This window comes from Papaver somniferum, chromosome 7, assembly GCF_003573695.1.
Source record: "Papaver somniferum cultivar HN1 chromosome 7, ASM357369v1, whole genome shotgun sequence".
NCBI classification, from domain to species: Eukaryota; Viridiplantae; Streptophyta; class Magnoliopsida; order Ranunculales; family Papaveraceae; genus Papaver; species Papaver somniferum.
The window spans coordinates 9,414,772-9,442,534 of NC_039364.1; the positions used below are offsets into that span (position 1 = coordinate 9,414,772).

General features: G+C 35.0%; 3 protein-coding genes and 1 pseudogene across 3 annotated transcripts; 2 read left to right on the plus strand and 2 right to left on the minus strand.

The window, feature by feature from the left end:
* Positions 1-3,910: 3,910 nt before the first annotated feature.
* On the minus strand, positions 3,911-4,426 carry LOC113294039 (S-norcoclaurine synthase-like). The gene has a single exon (XM_026542467.1). It carries the CDS (start codon positions 4,424-4,426, stop codon positions 3,911-3,913), a length of 516 nt encoding a protein of 171 aa, XP_026398252.1.
* A 15,416-nt stretch (positions 4,427-19,842) lies between these two features.
* On the plus strand, positions 19,843-21,026 carry LOC113294041 (annotated as a pseudogene).
* A 1,343-nt stretch (positions 21,027-22,369) lies between these two features.
* LOC113294042 lies at positions 22,370-23,135 on the minus strand. Its single transcript, XM_026542468.1, has 2 exons — positions 22,784-23,135; positions 22,370-22,698 (listed from the first exon to the last, which is right to left on the minus strand). The coding sequence occupies exons 1-2, from the start codon at positions 23,133-23,135 to the stop codon at positions 22,370-22,372; spliced, it is 681 nt and encodes a 226-aa protein (XP_026398253.1).
* A 1,824-nt stretch (positions 23,136-24,959) lies between these two features.
* Positions 24,960-26,944, plus strand: LOC113294044 (cytochrome P450 704B1-like). The gene is made up of 4 exons (XM_026542470.1): positions 24,960-25,511; positions 25,659-26,333; positions 26,465-26,668; positions 26,762-26,944. Exons 1-4 carry the CDS (start codon positions 24,960-24,962, stop codon positions 26,942-26,944), a joined length of 1,614 nt encoding a protein of 537 aa, XP_026398255.1.
* The last annotated feature ends 819 nt before the right edge of the window (positions 26,945-27,763 follow it).

The following is a 27,763-nucleotide window of genomic DNA, read 5'->3' on the forward strand; positions in this document are numbered from 1 at the left end:
TTTTTTTCCGAAGAAAATGTTATATTAAAAAGAAAAGAAAAACCTTTACAAAGTACAAATAGAATCACTCACTCATAAGGTCTTCTCAATTGCTCCAAATGAGACTAGCGGGAACAAAATTGAAAGTATTGGTATCACATGACCATAAGACTACAAGCTGTTTTATAATATCAATAATCTCCCTTGTGCTCTTCAGACGACCACCAAAAACTCTCACATTTCTCTCCTTCCACAATGACCAACAAATAGCATAATAGATAATCTTCCACACCCCTCTTTTCCTCTTCCACAAAACACATTCGTCGACCATGCTTCAAACAAATGGAGCAGAGTTCTCGGTAAAGGCCAAGATATCTTAAAAGCCTTTATAAAATAATTCCAAATTTCAAAGGAATAGGAGCAATGCACAAACATATGATCAGGTGTCTCCTTTTCGACATTGCAAAAAAAATATAGATCACTTTCAATGTCCATGCCACGATGTGTAAGCATATCTCTAGTCGGACGGGAATCATGGAAACAAGCCCAAAGACTAAAACTAACCTTATTAGGGATATATCCTTTCCATAGGTGTTTGTCGAAACTACAAGTGTCGAAATTACCTAACATAACGTCATAACACTTGTGAGCACTGAAATCCTCCATAATAACCAATTCATCCTCTTATGACACCAATACCGGAATAGGATAGCCGTCTCATCTAAGCAAATCTCATTCCAGTTTCTCATTCGCATTCAAAGTCCTCCTGAATTCACAACTCCAATTGTTATTGACAATCATATCAGTAAAAATCGCGTCCTTCATTTTAGTGGCTTTGTATACCACCGGGAATAAGTCTTGCAATCTCCCTCTATCTAACCATTTATCCTTCCAGAACCTGATCCCTCTTCCATTTCTCACCGTAAACTTGGCCATGTCTTGAACAATGGGAACCATATTCATGATATTCTTCCAAAGACTTCTACACTGAGGCTTGGAATCTACATCCGGCACTAGTATATCTGTGTTCCTCTTGAATTTCTGATTAACTATGTTCCTCCAAAGACTATTTTTGTTCTTCGAATATCTCCAAATCCACTTTATCAGTAGAGAATGATTGGTAGTCCTAAGCACTTTAACTCCTAACCCTCCATTCTCTTTAGGCATGCATATTTTGGTCCAACCAACCCAAACTAATTTTCTTCTCCCCTCCGCAGCACCCCATAAAAAATTACGCATAATCCGGACCATCTTTTTATCCACACTAACTGGAAGATGAAATAAAGACAGGTAATAGATTGGTAAACTCGCAAGACAACTCTCGATAAGAATAAGTCTACCTTCTTTATTAAATTTGCTTTTCTTCCAAGTTACCAACTTCTGCTCCATTATTACCAAGACATACTCCCACACCGTAGTACTACGCTAATGTTCACCAATTGGCATTCCTAGATAAGTAAAAAGTGATTTTTCTGTCTTGCAACCAAGCTCCCTAGATAAAACATCTATCACCGCATCAACCCTAACATTTATCATTGTGCTTTTGTCTAGATTCAATTTCAACCCGGTAATGGTTTCAAACACAACCAAAATGATTAAAAGTCTTCTCACTTCTTCCACGCTTGCATCAATAAAAATAAGTGTATCATCAACAAATTGAAGATGAGAAATAATAGTACCGTTTTCGATGACTTGAAACCCATAAAGCTGACCCCTCCCCACTACATCATTCATCAATTTAGAAAGAACCTCTACCACCAGGAGAGAAAGATATGGAGATAAAGAGTCACCTTGTCATAACCCCTTACTTGGTTTGAATATATGACCAACCAAAGTTGTCGTCATACCACAGTTGTCTCACAAACCAATGAGACATAAACTGAATATTTGTTTCCTGAATCAAACAAATTGCACACCTCTAAGCCATAACTGTATTCTTAATCGAGTCAACCTTTTGGCAAATCCAAACTTGATTTGCACCGCCTGATACAACCTTTTTGGATAGAAGCAGCTACAAAGTCACCCTTTCGGTAGTGATGAGTGAGTGAAAAATACTGAAAGAGAATAAGCAAAAATGTAATATCTCTTAGGATGTTAACAAAGTTACCCTTTCGATAAATAATACGTTGTTTTTTTCTTTTCTTCTCCTTCCTCTATCTAGAGGATTAGATCTGAGCAAGATTTTTAGTTTTTTATGAACAAGAATAATTTAATTTTTGTTTTAGTTTTTATTTTTGTTGTTTTTGGTGTCTATGGACACTTTTCTTCGTCTTTTGGGCGATCTTTTCTTCGTCTTTTGGACGATTTTTTCTTCGCTTTAATAGCGATTCTTTCAAATCTCCATGGTGTTTCTTGGCATGCTATTCTCGATTCATCAAAAACATCAACGATTCTGCTCGGCGTCTCTTTGGATTCGTCTTCAACAAGAGGGTTTTAGGGCACCCAGATTCATTTGGATCTACAAGATTTTGGGCAAAATACTCCATTTCATTTGGAGCATCTTTTATTGAAGAAGATAATCATTTTAAACGGTCGGAGTTGATTCCGGTTCATACCATCATTCATCACTACTACGTCTACAAAAATTGGATGTCTTTGCAGTTCATGGCTCTTTCTCTTCCCGATGTACTTGCAATTGATGTCGTCATTTGTATTTGGATTTTGATTATCTTGTATTTTGGTTTTTTTATAATCTTGTAAGTAGTCATGTAATCATCATTTTGGTTTGTATGAATTGAAAAGTGATTTCCAAAAAACAAAAAAAAATACGTCCATAAGGGAACAAAATAACGGTCGGTAAACATTCCCCCAATTCATTTTGTCATCGACCATTTAAAACCCAACGACCGACCATTGGGAATCGGTGAAATGTTCAGCAATTGTAGAACTAAACAATGAAACACTGCATAAAAACAACACACTATTTCCGAAGCATAAGAATTGTTAGAAATACCTCGCTGCAGATAAATGAAAAATTGCTACAAGCTTAGAGTTTTTAGTTGTACTTAATTACTAGGAAAATGTTTCTCAGTAAACAGTTTGTAGATCGCAAATCATTTTACTGATCGCAGCCTTGTCAAACGATCATAGAACATAACATTTTGACCACCATAAGACTTGGGGTTCCCCTGTCGCTTTACTCCGCGATTAGATTCCACGCCACCTCGGATTTAGAGGAAATTCCCTCTTCGTTAGTTGGAGATGGTCTTAACTTGAAATTACGAAACCAATTGATACGTGCATATTTATTGTTCCGTACATTTTGTCAGAATCCCAAAATTGCTAAGCTAACTAGGGTACTACAGACTTCAAGCCGGGAGCTTTAATTTGAATGTCCCATTTGTATACATTTGAATTTGCAGTCTGGCTAGTGGCTAATATATGAAATACTAAAACCCATCGTATCAAGGTAACCATAGATTAACCTTAGACGCAGTGTACCATATACTAGCCTTTCCATATTTGCATCAATAATCGTTCTTTGGGTTATTCAATGATTATACAGATAAATATGAACAAAAAATTTATTCAAACTTCCGAGAGAATACAGATAAACATGAACAAAAATATCATTAAAACTTCTCATAACTAAACACTCATTTATTACAATTTTAATGGTTACACGAGATACAAATTGGAAATGAAACTGGTAATACATCAATTTTTTTGAAGCATACTAATACATCAAATGATCAAATAGTTATGGACTCGTGCAACAAAGACTGCAAGTCTACAGCCCCCTTATGTATTTTTAAAATAAACGACATTATTTCTTATTTTATTTTTCAAATATCAAAGAAAATGATAACAATAACAATAATAATCTGGCGATTTTTCGCTATTATGGAACCACCGTAGGGACTTAAATTAACGTTTTTATGCATTGACCAGATCTTACTAAATCACCTACGGTAGTAAGATCGGTTATAAATTATAGTTCATATTTATCGGCATTGTCGATAGATGAATAGTTTGGCGATTTTTTGCTACTATCGACCACATATTTTGCTGTAGCTTTAGCCATGGTAAGCATACCTTCAATAGTAATGAGAGAAGACACTTTATGAGCAAGTTCGTCAGGGACCTCGTATCTGATCATGGTTTTGAAAACAGAGTTGCGACCTTTTGGAATGATTTCAAAACTCTCCATAAAAGATGTTACACCCATGTCTAGATATCCTCCTTTGATTTGCAATATCTCCCAAACACGCCTTTGATTATCGATTGTCACTTTTTCTTCGGAGTTTACATAAAAATGCGTACCAGGAGAAAATACAACGGCAAGAACAGTACCGGTGCCGCCGTCGCCTTCAAGAATTTCAAGTTTCTCGAACATACCAGGAACTAACATTTGAATGGTTTTGTAGGAATCCTTGGAGCCGATAACATCCCATAGATGTTCTGCTGGTGCTGCTACATAAAACTCACTGGTAAGGGTAGAGTTCATCGATTCTGCAATGTAGATCGATGAAAACAAAAGAAAGATTGAAAAAATAATTTGGTATCCCATTGGTTTTTTCTAAAAGCTAATTATGTGGAATGAAATCCGAATAATTTTTTGAATGTATGCTGGGAAGTGGGATAGATTTTTTGGTGATGGCTTCGTACTTGCATTTATAGAAAACTTGGAAGGCCATGAACAAAGTTTTCCCTTTAGGAACGTAGCTAGTAGCACTATTACGTATTACCTAAGCAATTTAGTTTTAATACATAATTCCAAGTGTAAAACACGTTGGCCCAGCGCAACAAATGAAAAACGTGTTGCGTGTTGTGTTGTGTTTTGTTGCAGATTAAGGTATGTTATGTCGTTCCGGGCTCTTTTAGTCGAAAGCCAGGTACAACACGGTGTAATATGTACCGACCTAGCACAGCCCAGTCCATGAACTCACGTGTTGTGTTGTGCTGGAGATTAAGGCGTGCCATGTTAGATGACTTGTTATTCTATGTTGTGCCGGAAAAATAAATGTGCTATGTCGTGCTGTGCTGGGTCGGATATATTTATTTTTTCTTTTTCGTAGTACATATTTCCCAAATATTTAGGTATTCTATGAGTTTTTATAAAAATAAGTTAATATAACGATGATCAAATGTCAAAAATTGGCTAGAATAAAGACTCTATTGAGAAACATACACAAAATGTAATGTATTTTGTAGTTTTTTATGCATACTATGACGTGCTTTCTTAACTTGTCATGTTGTGATACGTGCTTATCCCTGTTGCTTGATGTGCCACTGTACCAATTAAACTATCCCAACATACTCCACGAAACTAACGTGTTAGGTAGTGCTCAAATTTTAATGTACCGAGCTTTTTGATGACCATACAATTAAAGGATAGAAGTGAATAACGAACCATACCCAAAAATAACTGTACAACTAATAGAAAGAAGTGAATAATGAACCATACCTCATAATGACCATACATATATTAAATATACTTGAAGTAATTGCAGCAAACAAAATATTTATAAATTAATTTAAGTCCATGAAGAGGACGTTGAGAATCCAGAGATTAAGAAGTATGGGAAATCTGCTCTCATCCACCTAATGGATACATTAATATTTGAAGGGGACGTGCATTTCTATTGGTATCTAGCCAGTTCAGTGTCCCCTTCGAATATTAATATATGTATGGCCATTAGATAGATATTCCCTTTGAAAGGAAATGCTATTCACCTTTCCTATCTCCACCTCGTTACTCTGCTCACTCCAATCTGCACCACACATCTAGAATTTGAATCACATTCAGGTACAGATGGGATTCACCATTTTATAAATATGAGGTTTAGATTCAGAATAGGGAGTGGAAAATGAGGAGGTGTATTGCACCATCGTTAAATAATCAGCCATATCTCATAATTCTCAACATCCTCTTCATGGAGGGAAATGATTTTTAATTATTTTGTTAGTTATAACGTCGCCTTTAAATATTAATTAATATGTATGGCCATTTGCCAGATATGATAAGATTTCCTTTTTTTTCCTTTTTTTTGATTATCTAACCACAAGTATTTCGGTCCACAAGAAATGTTAACATGATGGTTTTAAAGAGAAACAAGTACATCATAACATGAAACAAATACAAAAAAAGATACAAAACGTAAATAAATCGCGAAGAGAAAGAGCGACCTACCACGATAGCACCCAAATCTTGTACTATGAGATTGAAGAAGGAATGGTATACGAAACTATAATTCGACCATTTTGATATATTTTTTTCATCTTGGAAAAGAGATGCTCCTATGACAGAGGAGTGATATGCCCAAAATTCTTCATGTGCAACTAACCCGAACCTAAGATCTATTTTTTTGATGAAAAAGATACTGATCTTTTCCCTTGATGAATCGTCGATGTACTTATCAAGAAAACCAAACACGAACAAATCGTTAGGAAAAAAAACTATAAAAGTGTAGATAGAATCGTCCAAATAGCGAAGATAAAAATCTTTCTAATAACGAAAAAATTATTGGAAACAATAAAAATAATTAAAAAACAAGAAATCTTTGAGAAAAAAAAAAAAAAGAAGTTCATGGATTTTCACTAGTTTTTGAGACGAGAGCGAGAAAAGAGAGAAGAGGACAAGATTTCCAATACTTAATTAAATTCCTTCAAATATTAAAATGTGTATGGTCATTAGCTGCATGTTTTGATATCTACAAAATATTCTTAAAATTATGAGGTATGGTTCATTATCTACTTATATCTTCTTCTTTTTTGGGTCGATAAAAAGATAATATTAATTATAAAGATTCAGTTTACAAGAACAAAGAAACTGTTCAGACCAGAGTTCAATCTTTTAATTGTATGATACCGTGTATGACAATGCATGACTTAAATAACCTCGTTTAATTGGGGTCCCTAAAAACAATTAGGTGCCCTATTACAAGATAAAAAAGGGTCATGAAACAGTAAATATGGGTTATCCCGTATCCCATTTTTTTCGAAATGGATAAATTACCCCTAAATGATCACTATTAATGATTAATTAAGTTAAGTTAATTAGTTTGTTTAAGTTAAAATCATATTTAAGAGTTAAAATTTGGGGGAGGGGGGAGTAGTGTTTTTGTGTGTTCAGAAGAAGAAGAGGAGTTTTTGTGGGAAAAGTTAGGGTTTTTAGAAATGAGTGATTGTAGTGGAGGAAATGATGTTGGTGAAGCTTCAAATAACAAACATGACTGTGTTGAAGGTGAGATTGTCTCAACTAATCCTATGGATTGGATGTTTGATGAAGAGATGTTAATAGAGGAAGCCATGAATATTGGTGCAAATGAATATCTCATTGCTCAAAATGAAGAAACCAACCCTCAAAATGAGGAACCCCAAGCTCAAAATAATCAGGTAAACATCTTATACCCTTCGATTTGTGTGTTTGTTGCTCCAAGTGGTCAAATCATCCCCACTATGGAACAACTCAGTGTAAGGGTCGTCAGAGTCGGGGGGTGTATACCCAAACGACTCTGTGAGGTCGTCAATATATTGACACTATTAATAACGACTCAAACCTGCAACTTTGACAGGTTATGAAAAATCGTTAGGGTAATGTGATACAGATTGACGACCCTTTTTAACTAGGTCACCCAGAGTCGTTATGTTTTTTGGTTAACACAGGAACGACTCTAAACCAAAACTCCCTGTAAAATGTAATACTTAGGGTCGTCATATTTGTAGTCATACGAAATGACGATCCTAGCTAGACATCGCAAATGTTATGAAGGGTCGTTAGGTGCCGTAGAAATATGGTGCAACGACTCTTCCACTGGATTTTCATAATTTTTGATTTCATATACTCATTTTATTGAATCGTAAAAGACATACATCTTGCATAGCGTTGCGTTGAAGGAAATGAAATACAATAGATAATAACGGTGCACTTACACATTTAACCATAAATGGCGTAATTATACATAGTGCCTTCCAAGATAAAGTAGCAATGGTCGAACTCAAAAATTTTCCCACGAAGCACCTCATATCACGCATACGCCTTCCCCAATGACGAATCCGACGAATCATTATCGGGGTCTCTTGGTTCGTCGATGGACAAGGGTAACTCATTCGGTTTTTCTCCTCGGAATGGACCGGCATTCAAGTATCTGGTGGGTCATGGAGGTTTGGAAGAAGGAGTGGGCATGTGTTTCTTGTATTTTTTTTACTACAATGGTAACACACACAAAAAAGGAACAAATCAGTTGACTATTTCATGCTATCAGAACAAGGGTCGTCACCTTATTCTTTAAAACAGAAACGACTCTAATAGAAAACATGACGACACTAACAAATAATGTGACGACCCTATCAATATTTTGTACACTGAGTATTTATGTTTTGCAACTAGGGTCGTCAATTAAGAGTAACGACTCTAATCCAAACCATAAGAGTTCAATGACGACTCGAATATATATATTGACGACACTTCCAGTTTTCAAGACAAAGAGACTGTTATTAGCAGAATTAGGGTCGTCAATAGATTCCATTACAGAGGCAATGACCCAAATCTTGGGGGAAAAATTGTAGTAACAGAATTAAGGTCGTTAACTTAAACATCATATAGCTTAACGATTTTTCATAGAGTTAACATGCATATGAAGAATCGTTAGGGTTTAAGAAAATACATAGTAACGACCCACTCACTGTAACTGAAAAAAATCGGTTTTAGACCTCAATTTCACAATCAAGACTCAAGAAAAAAAATCAAAACAAAGGAGGGTCTTAGTTCACTTACTTTCTAATCGGCGTCATTTCTTCTTCTAATTCTTCCCGGCTTGTTACTGCGGTCTTAAAAATTTTCGTATCGACGATTACGACGAAGAATCGACGAAGATTTTTTTTTTTCTTTTGTGTCGTTAATGGAGGAGAGGGAGAGAACTCAGGTGGGAGAGGAAGAGAGGGGAGGAGAGTAAACTGATTTTGATTTTAGGGTTGATAGGTTTTTAAGTAATAAGGGTAAAATAGTATTTTCACCACCTTTTGAAATCCCTAAAATTTTTTGGTGTGGATATAAATTGGTCAGGGCCCTAATTGTTTTTAGGGGCCCAATTAAACGAGGTTAAATAAGATATTGTGCACTTGTTGATATATATTGAAGTGATGATGCATGAATTTGATCGAGTAAATCAAACACTATGACAACAATGCACGAATTGAGACTAGTTCGTTTTTATTGCTTGCATCTTGCATGCTCTGCTCACTGTAAATCTAATCTGAGTTACTTTATGCAAACCTTGTTTCTGTGGGATACTTTCTTAGTTACTTTATGCGTAGGTTCCTTTAATTATTATGTATGCAACCACTTCAGCAATAAACTTGCACTGAAACTAGAATGTGATAGCATATTGGTCAATTTACGTGAAATCAAAGAGATGCTCATTTTTTCTTGTTTCTTGTATATCTACCTAGATTACAAATATACGTTACACGTTATATGACAACTTCGGTTTGCTATGGAACTTCGACGCTGATTGGTAGGGGATCTAGTTTAGCTACTGTGGTAGCTAGCAATCACATGATATACAGTAAAAAGTAAAATAGTACTGAAACTTACAGTTAACAGACGATACTCCATCAAATGTAAAGACTCTAAAGACATCTAAATTTTAGCTTGTATTTTGTGACAACCTATTTGTCGGAGTGAGTGCGTCTCTTTAATTAATAAACAATTTGGTTACAAGAATATACATGTTTTTGTTTATTTTGTTGTATGAATTTCCCATTTATGAAATGTATCTTACTGAAAAGATGGATGGGCATTTTGCCATATAAAACAGGATAAGCAATATCAATTTTATCCAAATAATTAATAGGGATCCTTTTTAATAGAAAAATATTGTGTCACGAAAACCAATTTTTTTTTGTTGCAAAAAGAATTTAGCGGCATAAACAATTTCGTCACATATACTGAGTCGTAGAAAGCGTTCTGTGACGACATTAAGAAATCGTCACCAATTTTTTTAGTTAGCGACATAAGTCATTTTTCCACCAAAACTATTTCATGAGAAAATAAAATTGACACTATTCACTAATGAAAAATTTTGTCACTCTAGGTATCTTTTGTGAGGAAAATATTTTATCACTTAAAATAGTTTTAGCCGCGAAATTTATTTGTCTCAAAATATTCCTGATATTTCTCCATCCCCTTTTGTCTCGATTTTGTTAGAGGGAGAGCAAAAATGAATCCGAGGAGAGCGGAAATCGTATTTGACTCACTAATAATGACCCAGTCGATAGATCTCTCTGACAAAGACTATCCTTGGTAAATACACACTGATCACATAGAAGTCACGCCCAAATATCCAAGGCATGCCCAAACAATTATGCCACCGCGTCCGCCATTAGCTTCGCCACCAACACCATGAAAACCAACTCTTCACCATCAAATACCTAAATTAAAGTAACAAAATATGCATCGAGATTAATGGATGTTGAAAATATGATATCAAAGACTTAATGAACACAATTCGTAACTCAAACAAATCTCTTGTATTGGTGTTAAATAAACTCATGGCTTAACAGCCTATTTATAGTTTAACAAACTTGACTCTCAAGCAAAGGCTCTTTCCTAACAAATCAAATTCTAAAACAAGACTCTTCTAGAATATTCTAAACTCTATACGTACCCAAACTTTAAAACTGGAAAACTTGTTTCTCAAGTTTACTACACGTTCACAATAACGCGTAATATCTCCTACTGATTGTTTCCATAGGTGACACCAACTTCCACTGGTTGCTTTCACTCAGACAGTAGCAACTCCACCTAGTTGCTTCCACAATATCATGTCAACTTCTCTAAGTTGCTTCCTCTTAACAGCATCAACTTCTACTAGTTGCTTTCACAAACTATATCTTAGTTTAATCTTCAACATCCTCCCTTAAACCAAGATATCCTTTACTAATCATTCCAAGTTTTCCACACAAATAGATGAAGGTATTAGACTTCAAAGACTTGGTAAAAATATCAGCCACTTGATCTTTACTTTCACAAAATTCAACAGCAATCTCCTTATTGCTGACAAGCTCCCTAATGTAATGATATATTATATCAATGTGTTTACACCTTCCATGAAACACATGATTATTTGTTAATGAAATTGAGGACTTGTTATCACATATTATTGTTGTAGGTGTAATCTGCTCATTGAAAAGAGACTTCAGCATCATCCTTAGCCATTCAGCTTGTGTAGCACAATTTCCAAGAGCTATGTATTCAGCTTCTGTTGTTGACAAGGCAACACCTTGTTGTTTCTTTGATGACCAGGAAAAGAATCATGTTCCTAAATGAAATGCATAACCAGATGTACTCTTCCTTCCTTCTGTGTCTCCAGCCCAATCACTATCTGTACAACCAACCAATTTTGGATCTTCAGAAATTGTATAAAGCATTCCCAAACTAATTGTTCCTTTGATATACTTCAAAATCCTCTTTGCAGCTTGTAGATGTGACTGTCTTGGTAACTCCATAAACCTACTAACTAATACAACTGCATACATAATGTCTGGTCTTGTAGCAGTTAAATATCTCAGACATCCAACGAGACTCTTAAAATCTGTTGAGTTCACGAGTTCTCCTGATTCATCTTTTGTTAGCTTCAACCTTTCTTTAGTTGGTGTTAAAATTGGTTTACAATTATCCATCTTGAAACGCTTAAGTATTCCTTCTGCATATCTCTATTGATTAATAAAGATACCTCTTTTTGTTTGTTGTACTTCAATGCCAAGAAAGTATGACATTAATCCAAGATCTGTCATCTCAAATTCTTTCACCATATCCTCCCTGAATTCCTTGATCATCTCTGAGTTATTTCCAGTAAAAATAAGATTATCCATGTACAAACAAACAAAAATATGATTGCCAAATGAATCGGCTTTCAAATACAGTGTATGCTCATGTGGACATCTTGTAAAACCTTTCTCAATGAAGTATGAATCTATTCTTGTATACCAAGCACGTGGTGCTTGTTTTAAACCATACAAAGCCTTTTTTAGCTTGTACACTTGATTCTCCTTCCCCTCCATAACATAACCTACTAGTTTCTCAACATATACTTCTTCTTCTAGTACACCATTCAAGAATGCACTCTTTACATCCATCTGAAATATCTTCCATTGCTTCTGAGCATCTAGAGCAATGATCATTCGAACTGTATCAAGTCTTGCAACTGGTGCAAAGACTTCAGAATAGTCTATTCCTTGTTTTTGTCTATATCCTTTAGCAACTAACCTTGCTTTCAATTTATCAACTTCACCATCTGATTTGTATTTTATCTTGTAAACCCATTTGACTCCCATTGCTTTCTTTCCTTTCTGGAAGTTTTGTAAGTTCCCATGTATTGTTCTTCTTTATTGAGTTTATCTCAACTTCCATTGCTTGTACCCATCCATTATCTTTAGAGGCTTCTTCATAAACAACATGATCACAATCTCCATATAAAGCAAAATTAATCTTCTCTTCATCAGTATCATCATCTCCTGTTATCACATGATTTTTCATTCTTGCTGGTATAACATACTTTCTTCTTGGTCTTGCAGTATCTTGTTGTGGTATCACATCAGTTCTTACCTCTTCAGTTGTTGCTTCTTCAGTTCTTCTTTGTTCTTGTTGTTTAATAACTTCATATTGAGTATTTATTTGTTCTTCTACTGCTATGGGAACTGTTCTGACATTTTCTCTTGTTGAGCTGGTTGCTTTCCAATTCCACTGAGAGTCTTCATCAAAGATTACATCTCTACTAATAACTATTTTCCCTGTTACAGGATTGAAAAGTTCATATCCTTTGGTTACTGAACTATAACCAACAAGAATACACTTTTCACTCTTATCATCTAGCTTCTTTCTAAGTTCTTTAGGTACATTTGCATAAGCAATGCACCCAAAAACTCTCAGATGTCTTACACTTGGTCTTGCACCTCTCCAAGCTTCTTCTGGTGTTTTATTATTCAAACTATTTGTTGGACATATATTAAGTAAATACACTGCTATATCAACTGCACAACTTCAGAAGTTCTTTGGTAAATATTTTGTTCTTCTTATAGTTCTTGCCATCTCCATTATTGTTTTATTCTTTCTTTCTGCAACATCATTTTGTTGAGGTGTATATCTTGTTGTTAATTGATGTAGAATGCCATGTTCTTCCATAAAACTATCGACAACTGTATATTCTGTTCCTCTATCAATTCTTAGTATCTTGATATTCTTTCCAATCTGCTTCTCATCATATGCTTTAAAGCTTCTAAAAGCATCACTTTTCTGTCTAAGTAGATACATCCAAGCTTTTCTACTAAAATCGTCAATGAAAATTATGAAATAATTATTACCTCCATGTAATGTTACTTCAATAGGACCACACTTATCACTGTGTACAATCTCCAACTGTTGTGCTGCTCTTCTAGCTTTGTTCACTGGGAATGGATCTCTGTGTTGTTTGCTAAATATCAATATTCACACCTTGACTCTGGAAGCTCTATAATGGATAGACCTGTCACCATATCCTTCTTAGACAAAGCTTGTACACTGTTAAAGTTTACATGATCCATTCTCTTGTGCCACAACTAACTTTGGTTGCTTCATGTGTACTATAACAACTTGCACTTTGATATTGAATATTCAAAGGAAAAAATCTGTTCTTAGTCATCTGTACTCTTGTAATGAGTCTTCTATATCTATCTCTTATTGAACACACCATTGAATATGTTCATAGAATAACCTCTTTCTGATAATTGTCCCATACATAGAATACATCCATGATATATATTTTTTTACCATTCTTAAGAACTATTCCAATTCTTCCTTTTCCCATAACTGGAATAGTAGAATCACTACACCATTTTCCCCGAATTGCAACTAAATTTTGTAACGGCCCAGCAGTCGTTACAAACTTTTGTGTTACAAATGGCCGTTACAACCTAGACGTAACAGGGAGGAGCCGTTACGAAATTTTTTCCAGATTCGTAACAGGGGGAAACTGTTACGAATAGTAACATGCTAATTTTTTACGTGTGTCAGTCACACGCTTGGTGACACCAGAGCCGGTAACAGATATTATTGCGCGTGTGCCATTCAGCCGTGTGCCCCCTTTTTCCACCCAAGTTCACTAAGCTAGAGTATTATTCTTCCCCTGAAGAGATAAGCTCGTGAAGAGATAAGGGTTTCATCGAGTACACTCATTTCATTTTTTTCACTTTCTCTTTCTCTCTTCGTTTCTCATCAGAAGATACCAGAAATTTATCATCGTGAAGAGATAAGGGTTGCCTCCGCAGAAGATACCAGAAATTTATCAAAGACATTTTTCGATCTGTTATTTCAATCGTAAGTTTCAAATCAGTTAGTATTCAAATTTCTCGATCTGTTATTTCAATCGTAAGTTTTTTTTTTTATTCATTCAATTATCGTCTGTTTTTTTCATTGGGGTTCTTAATTTTAGGGTTTTTCCATCTGATAAATCTATTATGATTTCTATTTCTGATTTCGTTTTAGGTTTATTTTTATCTGATATAAATCTGATACGATTTCTTTCTCTTATTTCAGGGTTTTATCTGTGGAAGTGCTGAAGAACTTTGAAGGTATTTGTTTTATCATCTGTTAAATCAAGTTTTAGGATTTGAAGGATATATACTAACTGATATTCTTATTTTATGTTAGGGTTTGAAAGACTGAAGAACTTTGAAAAACTCCAAAGAGCTGAAGTTGAAGGTATAAGAATTGATTTGTTTAACTTCAATTAGTATGAATTGATTTTTTTTAATTTTATTTTTAGGTTTTCAATTAGTATGAATTGATTTGTTTAATTTCAGTTTTAGGGTTTCAATTAGTATGAATTAATTTTTTCTTTATAGCACGTTAAGATTATGGTGTTTTATGTAAACTAGCATGTGAAGTTATTCGGCCAGGGCTTCGACAACCTTATCACTAGGACTACGTACATTGTTTGAACATAATCGTCTGTTTTTGTTCATCTGTAGAAACATATTCACCTTCAAATATAACATCATTAAAAAAATGTGATGTGAGTCAGTTAATTGAGACAATGTTACAAAACTTGCATACCATATGTATGAACTCTGTTTTCTTTGTAATCTGTTTTCTATGAACTACTTGTAGATCATCCTCTCCTCGTTGAGAGGATGTTTCTGTCGTTTTCATGAAGGCTTCGGCAAACCCACCACTAGGAGTAAGTACTTGGTTTGACCTATAAAGTATATTTTGAAGGGTAATATGTCATCTGATGAGAACAAGAAATGGATGAAGTGTGACCGTAAGTCTGGTGAATACATACAAGGTGTGAGGTCATTTATACAGTTTGCCAAGAATAATGGTGGTGGGAGGGTTTTATTTCATGTCCTTGTTGAAATTGTATGAATGGTAAAGGTTCAGTTTCACTTAGTGATATATCATTGCATTTGCTCAAATATGGTATTTGTTTGACGTATACAACATGGCGTCATCATGGTGAAAGTTCAGTAGAAGCACGGTCAAGACATAGGGATAACACTACAGCAGGTATGGATGGGAATGTTACAATAGGTGTGGATGTGGATGGGAATGTCACAGGAGGAGTTGATGTGGATGTGGATGAGAATGTTACAGCAGTTGTGCATAAGAATAGATTTACTTGAAGCAACTTCTGCAGTGCTGCATAACAAGTATTTAGGCTTATTTTCCCTTTTTTTTTTGCAGTTCACACTTTTGTATGTATGCTGACTCATACGCATACTCTTATGCAGTTGTGCATAAGAATAGCTTTACTTGAAGCAACTTTTTTTTTCCGATGTAACTTTTTCCTGAATTATGTAAACACAAACCGGCTTATGAATGGATATGCACTTTCAGTTCATCATTTGTTTGTATATGTGTGGGTGGCTTTTGTTCTGTTATATGTGAATGCACAGGGGACTTCTCGCAAGGTCAGCTGAAGCAGCAGTAGCCAGCCGGGGAAATATCAATCCCTGGTAATTACTTCACTTGGTTATATTTGTACTATAAAGTTTAAGAGGCGTGGTTTCTGACCTTCAATTTATACTTGCGAGGTATTATGCTGGTGGGAAGTGAACTACAGCTGGATTGGAATCAACTTGTGTACCTGCTAGAATACCGGGTAAGTACTTAACTTGTATATTTCTAGATTCCATGTTTCTTACGGGACTTTTGTTTGTTGCGCGTGCGAGAGAGCTTATGGACTTTGGTTTGTATCAGGACCAATTGCAATGATGGCCTGGATCATTGGTTGCAGTTTCAGTTGAAGCTCTTGATGAATAAATCATGGGCTTGTTCTTATTACAAAACCACAGTAAGTATTTGTCATTGTTCTTCTGCCCAATTTATATTTTTTTGAAGTTTTTTCTGCTTTTAACATAGGTTGGTATATATGCTTAGGAAGTTTAAACTTAGCAGATACTTTTCATCTATAACTTTATGCATGGATTTCGAACTTGAAGTCTTAAAATTCGCAGCTTCAAGTTGGTTTATCAGCTCTAGCTGTGAACATAGAAAATTTGCAGTAAGTTTCTATGTACAGTCTAAGTTATATAAATTTGCGAACATAGGAATTTCTATGAACTGATACTTATGGGAATTTGTATACATTCCCCTACTATTTGATACTTAGAATAATTTAAGTTCTATTTTGTATGAATCCTTTGTATGAATCCATTTGAATGTGATTAGAATTGATTGAATGGACATGAATTTGATTGAAAAAAAATAATGTTGATTGTGAAGGATAAATGAAAGGTGTATGCAGGTGGTTATTTTGAATTCCGGCGTATTCCGGCCGAGAATGAGCTGCCGGTCAACCTTGACCTGGTCAAAATTGGTTATTGCTGACTGATTTTGACCAGGTCAAGGTTGACCGACAGTAATTTTTTTACTATTGCAAAAAATTCGTAACGGCTACAGCTTGTTACAACGTTCTGTTACTAAATAAATTCTTAACGGCTCTCGCATGTTACGACAGTGCCACGTAGTAACGGCTTTTCGCTGTTACAAGCGCCGTTACAAAAAAAAATCGTAACGGCTGCTGGGCCGTTACAAAAAAATTGTAGCACCCCTTTTCGTAACGGTCCGGAACAGTTACAACCCCGATTCGTAACGCTCAATAACCGTTTCGAATCGGAAAAAATGGTGTAGTGAATTATTACCAAACTTAACAGTTGATCGTATGGATTCATCCAGGTTATCAAATAGATCTTTTCTTCCACACATGTGATTACTGCAACTTGTATCTAAATACCACTTCTGATGAAGTTGTTCTTCAGCTATGTGACAAGCTAGTAACATATTCTCATCTTTCACTTCATCTTCTTCTTCTACTATGTTTGCCTTGAAGTTTGATTTATAATTATTAGCAGTTTTCCTTCTAGGTTTTGTACATGTAGTAGCAAACACTACACAAAGTTCAGCATTTAGCAACCCCGATTAGCAATAGAACTAGAGCTGTTGCTAATTAGCAACAAAGAATGGTTGTTGCTAAATATTAGCAACTGCTGTTTTCAGTTGCGGATCTCGCAATGGCCAGGGTACTGTTGCTAGTAGCAACTGCGGAGATTATAAGCATGCGATTCACATGCTTCTAGGTAACACTTTTGAACTCTTTTTTCCGCCCATATTTTTGATATGCTTTCAAGTATGGATATACTTCCGCCCCCTTGACTCCTTGACTCCTTGACCTTAAACAATCGGGATTTCTTCTACTTGTTTCTATCGAAGAGATAAGTTTCTCTTCAACCTCTTTCTTTTTCCTTGCTTTCAAAGCAGCCACAGCCGAAACCCTCTCTTCCCCAACCCTCTTTCTCTTTATTCCTCTATCTGCGGTTTTTCAATCTCTGCTCTTCTTTCAATCTATATATCTCTATTTCTTCTTTTATTTCTCATTTAGAATTTAATTTTTTTCTGATTCATGGTATTTATTGGAAACGATGAAGAACACCTATAACCCAGAATATAGACTCTTCTCTAAACATCTTCATTGGTTGAAGATGATCAAGATCTGTGTGATATGGGGTAACTCTCTCTTATCTATTATTTATATCGATTTTCCCCAAAATCTTCGATTAGGGTTTCCAATTTTCTGTAATTTCGAGCTTTTAAAATGATTTTGTCAACTGTAATTTCAATTAGGGTTTCATTAAAAGTCAACGTTTTTTATATGCTTATTGTGGTTTGGGATCTGTTTTACATTATGAACGAGGTGAAGAAATGGAGACTAATAGTTATTTCTAAGTGATTATTCGTGTTCTTCAGTTTCAATGTTGGTTTTTATTTCTTCTTTTTATTTGAAGAGAAAAAGCTAGGTTGACTATTTCGATTTCTATAGAATGGGTTTATCTATTTTCTTCTTTTCTACTATGTTCAAACAAAATTAGAGTTCTGCAATTTTTTCATGGCTGGTTTGAAGCTATCATTTTGTTGTTGATGAAATTTTGTTAGGTTTGTATTTTGACTAAATGAAACTCTGTTTATTAGTTGATCAAAGATGGAGTGTGCTTGGATATTTCAGTTGGTATTTATACTTAACCTGTTTGAGTGAAGTCCTAGAAGGGTTTATTCCTCTTTGGATCTTTTTGGACTTTTAAAAGTAAAAACATGGAACAGAGAAGCTGAAATTGTTTAGGTTCTTGCTGTTTAGAACATAATTTGATATGAGTTTGTCTTCGAAAAGAAAGTATGAAATGTGTAATGTACATGGGATTTTGTATAAGTGCAACAGTTGTAGTTCATGAATGAACATGTTTTGTAAGTTGATGAAAATGATGTGATGTTCAAGTTACTATCACATCTAATTGAATTAGTATGAAACTGGCCATTCATCTGCTAAGGATGACACATTTTCTTATTGCAGGTTTAACTGACTAGCAGAATGAGGATGAGACACTGGCTGAGGAGCAAAATGAACAGGTTTGATCCAATTACTAGTTCTATTATTTTTTTTCCAAGCATTTTCCATTTTCACAGAGAAATTGTTGCTTGCATGATGTATAGGAAATGGGCCTGAGTGACAGTGATGATGGTAACAAGAAGGTCTGCTGAAGAGTCATGCTGAAGTTGCTAACAAGAAGGCTCCCCCTGGTGACCTCAAAAGTCAGGTAAAAATCTTCTACCATTTTGCTTACAATATTAGATTGTTACGTTGTTGAACATTTTCTATAGTGTTCTAATTTTCTGAAATTTTGACTTGTTTACAGTTGGTGTAGAGATATGGTGAATTTGGGTGAAATATAATTGAGCCTAGCTGCTGTTATGTCTAGTGCTGCATTAAGTGTGAAATTTTTATTTACGCTACTTTTTGGTGTAAAAGTGTAATTATCACTCTGCTTAGTTATTTTCTATTTGGATATTTCTTCTCACTGCCATGGAAGTGTTGCTGGTGCTGTTAGTGGGGGAAATCATCCACAACAAACACAACTTCAGATGGGAATCCCATTCTGGTTAGTATTAGATCTTATTTGTTTGATTTACCTTTGAATTAGTGTTTTGATTACTTTACTTAGATTTTTTTTTTTTTTTGATTTAGTGATATAAGCTATGACACGGATTGATGAACTTTAGTGTTGGTAGCTGGGTTTGATACGGCTCATGCTGCAAGGAAAATTTGATTTACTGCAAACTAGAATTTCAATTGGATTCTCCTTGACTGTTTGCCTCACTTAATGTAACATGCATGCTTGCTGTCCTTAAAGGTAGATAATCTACTAAACGGCAGCTTAATTGGATACGGATTATCAAACGACGGCTTGCTGTGGTGGTGAAACATGAGTATGGGAATTCGTCTAATGTAATCTACTAATGCATGTTTTTCTTTTGTGGCCTTAATAACAGTTGTTTAATATAAAATCTCCAAATGCATTAATGACAGAGTGGTTAAAAAATACAACATGTGAATGCTTCACATTGTTTACCGTGTTGGAGACTTGGACAAGACCATAAAGTACGTTTCTTAGGGGTATACATATCCTACTGCATGTTTATTAGTTGTAGTAGATGTTTCATAGAAAAATAATGTATTTTTCTTTCAGATTGTACACGGAGTGCCTTGGGGTGAAGCTGTTAACATGATATACTTGAATAAAGATACACAAATGCTTTTCTTGGTTACGGTCCTGAAGATTCACATTATGTGGTTGAGCTCACTTATAGCAAGTAGTCTAATCCAGTAGCTTGCTTCAACATTATTTCCCAACTCTGCCAAATGCTAGAAGCAAGTGACTAAAATTTTTCATAATTTTGGAATGTCAACGGTATCTTGTTGCCTGATCGTTTTATACGGTTTTGTAGATTATGGGGTCGAAAAGTATGATATCGGAAATGGTTTCGATCATTTTCGTATAGCAGTTGAGGATGTAAGTTTATCTTGCATAAAGGACATTATTTCTCAGTTACATATTATCTACGACATATGCTGCAAAGGTTTCTTATTTATTTACCTTGACACTTCCGTTATTCTAAAATTCAGTTTGCACTTACGAAAGAAGCACTTAGGTATACTGAAGTAATGAGAAAAGTTGGTCTTGTCAAAGGTGGAAGTACTGTAATTGCATTTATTGAAGATCCAGATGGTTACAAGTTTGAGCTTTAGAGAGGGGACCTACGCCAGAGCCCCTGTGCCAAGTAATGCTTCGTGTAGGTGATCTTGACCGCGCCCTAAGTTACTATGAGAAGGTAAGTTTTGTTCGTTAAGGACATGCAACCATTTTGAAGTTATGCTTTGAACGCACCATAATCTCTTAGTACATATTTATGTATCTTGTAATAGGGGTGCGTATTCCTCCCCTTCACATTTACTTCAATGTCTATAATTTCTCTCTCATATCCTGTATATATAGTAAAAATATACGTATCCTATGTTGTCCTATGCACATATGTACTTTGATGGTATTGTTTGTTGATCGCAAGTTTGCTACCCAAAAGTGTCGTGGATGAGAAACTTGCTACAATGTGTGTGTTTCCGTTTCTCTTAGCGGCATTGTTGGTTGTTTTAACTATCTGCTTGAATCAGAATTCAGTTTTAACTATCTTCTTTAAGTTAGTAGCGGCTGTGAACTTCTTGGCATATGTTCCAGTATAACACTTCGATGGAGGGATGGTCAACAATTTGAGTCATGGGAGGCTCACTAGTCTGCAGTACAAGTAGCTAACAAGCTACCAAAAGACTTATTAATGGTACAATATTGCTTCTGCTAATTGGTGTCCTTAACTGAAAGTTGCTTGCTAAGATGAGAATATTATAATCTGTTATAATTATGGAAAATCCCCCCTTTTTCAGTTTATATTATACTATGATATTAGGTTTTATTAAATACTTGATTAAATGAGATTCATGGATTTTCCTTGATACTCCTTATTATACTTGCGCAGAAATCCAATTCTTTACCTTTAGCCAAATCGATGAAGCTTTCACATGCGTACGCAAAGCACAGGGCATCCGTCTTTCTTCCTTCCATTCCATGAGCACGAGGTGCGATTACTGAAACTCTAGTGTCAATATATTCACTCCATCTCAGTTGTATTAGACCCTCAAATCTTAAATAACTTGAGATTATTTCCTAATGCATCATTTGTTTCATGACTCCAGTTCACGGCCTCATAGCCTTAACCTTAAACTTTACTCTTGCAGTACTAAGGGTCCCTGGGATGTAAGAACTTAAATTTACTTGGAGCAGAGGTATTCATACAGTATTTCATCTTAATTAAACAGTATGGGCAGGTACTTCATGTATTTGTATTTCAGTTATTATTTTTTTTCCTTTGAGACATCCAACAATGTAGAGTCCATTTTCCCTTTGAAACATTTTGTAAGATCCTTTGATGTAATGTTAAGTTAATATGTATATCGAGATGACAGTTCTTGTTGTGTCATGAGTTTTGTGTTATTTTTCATAGTTCAATTATAAGTTTATGTTGAATGTGAGAGTTATTTGATTGAATTGTCAGAACATGAAGTATCACGGCAATTGCATAGAACTGGGGTATCGCAACACAAACTGGGTTGGGGATCGAGTTTGACTAGGTCAACGAAGACATGACCTTTTTTTATTGTTTCAAAAATTTAGCAACGGCAAAATCATGTTGCTAAATCTGAACCAGAACAATTATATCCAGTTCTCGTAAAAACTAACCCAGAATATCTCTAAATTTAGCGACAGAGTAGCGACAGCTTATTCTTGTTGCTAAATTTTAGTTTCACAATAGCTTATTACTGTTGCGACTGCCGTTACTGACCAAAATTAGCAACACAGCTAGAGTTGTTGCGAAAATCTGCGACATGGTGTTTAGCAACGGTAGAATTCTGTTGCAACGCCGGTCAGCAACAGGTTTAAGCTGTTGCCAAACGTTAAATTTGGTGTAGTGAAAGTGTCCAAAAATTCCACAATTATAACACTGCACCTTTGATAAATCTATTGGTTTTCTTCATTGATAACCTCCATTATTAGGTCTTCCTCCAGTATTATTTCTTTCTTGATAACCTCCATTGTTAGGTTTTCCTCCAGAACTTGAGTTTCCTTGTTTGTTACTCCACTTGACTTGACTTTGTGGAGCTTCTGCTACTGGTTTTGCAGCAGCTGTTTTTTCATATAATCTCTGCTCATAAGCCTGTAATGAACCTAATAACTCATTGAGTGACATAGTTGCAACAGTGTTACACTCCCCAATAGCAGTTACTTTTGCTTCAAATTTCTCAGGTAAGCTTCTTAAAATCTTTTCAACAATTGCTGAATCTTCAATAATATCACCATTAACTTTCATATCATTCACAAGATTCAATGTATTTGAGAATAATTCTGATTGTTTCAGATGAATCCATCTGTAACAGTTCATACATACGCTTCAGAGTTTGTAACCTAACTTTCTTGACTTTGTCAGAACCTTTGTAATAGTTTACCAATCCATCCCATGCTGCTTTAGATTGCTTAATATAGATAACTCTATCCATGAGAGATTCATGAACTCCTTGATGAAGAATATAAGTTGCTTTAGAATTGTTCTTCCTGTTTGCTGTTAAAGAAGTTTGTTGTTCTTCTGTTAAAACAACTCCTTCTGTTGGTTCAGCATAACCATCTTTTACAATATCCCATACTTCTTGATATATGAAAATATTTTCCATCTGTAACCTCAAGTGTTCAAAGTTTTTTCCTTCAAACACCGGCACCTTAATTGAACTTAAACTTGATGTCATCTTCTAAATAAACAACTCATACACACATCCCTAGAATCTGATACCAGATGTTGAAAATCTGATATCAAAGACTTAATCAACACAATTCGTAACTCAAACAAATATCTTGTATTGATGTTAAATAAACTCATGGCTTAACAACCTATTTATAGTTTAACAAACTTGACTCTCAAGCAAAGGCTCTTTCCTAAAAAATCAAATTCTAGAACAAGACTCTTCTAGAATATTCTAAACTCTATACGTAAAATACTATACTAACCAAACTTTAAAACTGGCAAACTTGTTTCTCAAGTTTACTACACGTTCACAATAACGCGCAATATCTCCTACTGATTGTTTCCATAGATGACACCAACTTCCACTGGTTGCTTTCACTCAGAAAGTAGCAACTCCACCTAGTGCTTCCACAATATCATGTCAACTTCTCTAAGTTGCTTCCTCTTAACAGTATCAGCTTTTGCTAGTTGCTTTCACAAACTATATCTTGGTTTAATCTTCAACAATGGATAAGCAAATTGGGTTTAACAGTACATACAAAATTTATACACATGAGTGTGAGAGATGTCTTAGATTGATTCATGAATTTTAGATTAAAGAGACGCAAAAAAAAAAAGAAAAAAAACTTCAATGGTGATCGTAATTGGTTAATTTGTTTCTCCATCTATCATCATCGTAGGTTTGATGGCAGGATAAAAATCAGTCGGATCTTATTATGATCTTATATCTATCCAATAATCCAAATCCAAAATACACTGCGACTAATATGGAACCCTGTTTTCTTAAGAAACAAAACAACAACGAAAAGAAGAAAAGTATCAAACAGAGATTTTTCACTCCTTATTGGTTTTGTGGTGGAGAAATAGGTCTGGACGTGTGTGGTTAATTAATAGGGATATTTAGGTACAAGTCGACAAATGTTATCAATTAGGTCCTAGTTAATGAGTCAAATACGATTTTCTCTCTTCTAAAATCCATTTTTGCGCTCCATCTAAAATCCATCTTTGTCTCCTAGGGTGTGTACTTCTAATCTACCATCCAAGTGAGAGAAAATAATAGGTTCGATAATAATAGTTAGACTAGAGTCAGTTAAAAGTGTGGGCAGCCACACTAACTAGTGGCACATGTACAACTCTAATATGTTGCGACGTGCAACATCGAAGTGTTGTGAATTTTGTAACCTAGATGAAGTGATACAACTATTTTGTATGGAAACTTTTAGTTGCAAATTCGCAACGGGCAAAGCAATTGCAGAATTTTGTTGCTATTTTGCATATTTGGGGCAAAGCCATTACGGAATTTTGTTACTATTTTGCATATTTGGTGCAGTGTTAAATTGGATAATAGACGAGTTTTTTTGTTTTTTTTGTTCGTTGTTTTTCTTTTGATGGTAACATATAAGGACTCCCTTGGGTGGTCCAATAACATCCGAAAGATTTAGTAGAGACTTCAATTTGACAAACTTCGGGGTAGTTTTCATATTAGAGTTATGTCAAATGTCCTCACCATAGCTTTTATATTAGAAAAGGCCTATTTTAGGCCGATAGAAAACGAGGTTCTCATTACCATTCAACGTGAGAGCTTATTTTGTCAAAAGCCTTTAAGAGGGAAGATTAAATAAGCTTTGCCCATTCCGATAATCAAAAATGACCTCGTCATAAATGCCTAGTTATGGCGGGTAGACGCCACTTAAATGTATGTATGGTCACTAGTAGCTAGATAAGAAAGATCAGATTTCCCATAGAACATAAACTATTTCAATTTTTTATTGAGCTCCCTATTTGAAGTTTTGAACCAGAGCCATATCTTTAGCTTACTAGTTTTGCCATGGAAAAATTAAATCAACTTTCAATATTCTTCTCATCATCAAATCTTGATAAATACAAAATTGAAATCATTATTTTCCTGATTAGTATCATGTTAGCCTATGTCTTCATGCACAGATGGAATCAAAGGAATGTAAAAGGCCCAAAATCATGGCCAATCATCGGTGCAACTATAGAACTTCTTATGAATTTCAACAGAATGCATGATTGGGCAACTGACTACTTTGTTGAATCAAAAACCTTCCAAGTTCGACTGCCATTTATAACTGTAACTTTCATTGCAGAGTCAGCAAATGTTGAACATGTTCTTAAAACTAACTTCGACAACTACCCAAGGGGTGAAGCATTTCAGGCAAACATGGAAGAGTTGCTTGGAGATGGAATTTTTAATTCAGATGGAGAGATATGGAGGCAACACAGAAAGACTACTGGTTTGGAGTTTGCATCTAGAAACTTGAGAAATTTCGGCACTATTGTTTTCAAAGACTATGCGTTGATTCTCTCTGATATTTTACACCAAGCATCAATCCGTAGCAAAGAAATCGATATACAGGTCAGTCACTAAATCCTCAATTATTTCAAAGCCGAATGCAATTCCAGGCTTATTTGTTTTTATTTTTTGACATGACAAAGAGCGAATTTATGTGAAATGTTCAGGTGGATGCTTTATCTAATGAAAAGTCTTTTTTTTTTTTTTTAGGATCTGTTTTTCAGGATGACTCTGGATTCTACATGTAAAGTTGGATTTGGAGCGGAAATTGGAAGTTTGGCTAATGATTTAACCGATAGTGGTTTTGCTAAAGCTTTTGATCAAGCAACTAGTACTGTTTCATCTAGATTCGAGAACCCTTTATGGAGATTACAGAGATTTTTTAATGTTGGGTGTGAAGCATTATTTGTTCAAAGTATCCGAGTCATAGATGATTTTACGTACAGTTTGATTCATAAAAGAAAAGTGGAATTACAAGGAGCTAAATCACCTGATAACAATGGTGATAAGGAAAAGCATGATATGTTGTCAAGATTAATTGAGTTGGCTGAGATTCCTGACAGTAACTTAACAGACAAAAGCCTTAGAGATGCCGTTATAAACTTTCTTTTAGCAGGACGTGACTCAACAGCGTCAACATTATCCTGGTTTATATATATGATCATGATGAATCCTAATGTAGCCGAGAAGATCTACACAGAACTTATAGCCTTTGAAGAAAATCAGGCCAAGGAAGTGATTGCTTATGATCCTACCGATCCAAAATCTTTTACACAGAAATTAACACAATTTGCAAGTCTATTGAATTATGATTCTCTTGGAAAGTTGCCTTACTTGCAAGCCACAATCACTGAGACACTACGGTTATACCCTGCAGTGCCCCAGGTATCAAACCCTCTACGTCAGCCTGATTTTCAGGATTTTCCTACGCTTATTGTTACGGTAACATGTTATTTTTATTCGAAAATTTTAGTAACACGTGAAAACAGAATAAACTTTTCCATGTATACTTGTAGAACTCGAAAGGAGTATTGGAAGACGATGTTTTACCCGATGGAACAAAAGTGAGAGCAGGTGGACTAGTGAATTATGTTCCATATGCCATGGGGAGAATGGTATACAACTGGGGACCTGATGCAATTTTATTCAACCCTAATAGATGGTTCAACAAAGAAGGGTTGTTTGAAAGTGCATCTCCATTCAAATTCACGGCATTCAATGTAAGAAATCTAGAGTCCGATAAAATGTTGATTATATATATATTGACAGTCGTAATATGAATTTTTAAATATGTGAGACTCATGCTGATGCAGGCTGGACCAAGAACATGCCTTGGGAAGGACTCGTCGTATCTACAAATGAAGATAACACTTGCTATCTTGTGTAGATTCTTCAATTTTCATTTGACTCCAGACCATCCGGTTAAGTACAAAATGACGATAGCTCTAAGTATGGAGCATGGGCTAAAGCTTACTACAACTACCAAGAAATCTTGAAATGTTTAGGAAAGAAAGGTTCATAGCCCTTGATCTTTATTGATTGGGTTTGCACTTGCTGATCTATCATTTTTAAAGGTTAGTTGTGAGTTTAATTGCATGCGCAAATTAGGGTCTTGTTATGCTGTGCACCCAAACATCAGGTACAAGCCCATGTTATTCTTCGGTTAAAAGTTTTTCCGTGTTTTTTTAATTAAACGTTTTTTTAATCAAATGTGATCTATTATTTATCATTTGCTATTGATCTCACACAAAGTGGTAATGTTCTTACCTTTTAATGGATAACTGTAATGTTACCGTCCAGAATGGATCTAAATACAAAAGTATGGATGGTGATTTTGTCGTTTTTGGTTGTAAAAACCATCTAACTTCTGCAACTCTAATTCCTTGAACTGATTTTCTTCTCCCCGACAAAACCCATGTTTAATTGTTTATACATAAAATTGGTTAAAAAGACCAAAATCAACAATTCCTGGGTGAAAAGGACATTTAGATTTAGATACTGTTTAAATGGCCAAAATTTTAAAAATGGTCAGGATGTAACCAGTTTCATTGTTCCCATTTTCAAATATTTTTTCTTATTTTTAATTTACACAGGATGTATCTAGTTTCATCCTTACTATATTTTAAATTTAAGCTAGGATGAATCCAGTTTCATCTTTACTATTTTTTTTGTCCATTTCACCCGAATTATTTTTTACTCGTCCATTTGAACCGTGATTTAAAAATATTTGGACAAATGACCCATTTTTCGTTGTTTATACCCCACAATCCCATTTCTGATTCCAAAACTAAGTTACATTTGAATTTGAAATATCC

Coding starts and splice junctions, on each gene's coding strand:
- LOC113294042 (XM_026542468.1), bottom strand. CDS start 23,135: ATGACATCAAGTTTAAGTTCAATTAAGGTGCCGGTGTTTGAAGGAAAA. Junction 22,699..22,783: donor TAGGTTACAAACTCTGAAGC/GTATGTATGAAC, acceptor ATGATATGAAAG/TTAATGGTGATATTATTGAA.
- LOC113294039 (XM_026542467.1), bottom strand. CDS start 4,426: ATGAACTCTACCCTTACCAGTGAGTTTTATGTAGCAGCACCAGCAGAA.
- LOC113294044 (XM_026542470.1), top strand. CDS start 24,960: ATGGAAAAATTAAATCAACTTTCAATATTCTTCTCATCATCAAATCTT. Junction 25,512..25,658: donor GCAAAGAAATCGATATACAG/GTCAGTCACTAA, acceptor TTTTTTTTTTAG/GATCTGTTTTTCAGGATGAC. Junction 26,669..26,761: donor TCAAATTCACGGCATTCAAT/GTAAGAAATCTA, acceptor ATGCTGATGCAG/GCTGGACCAAGAACATGCCT.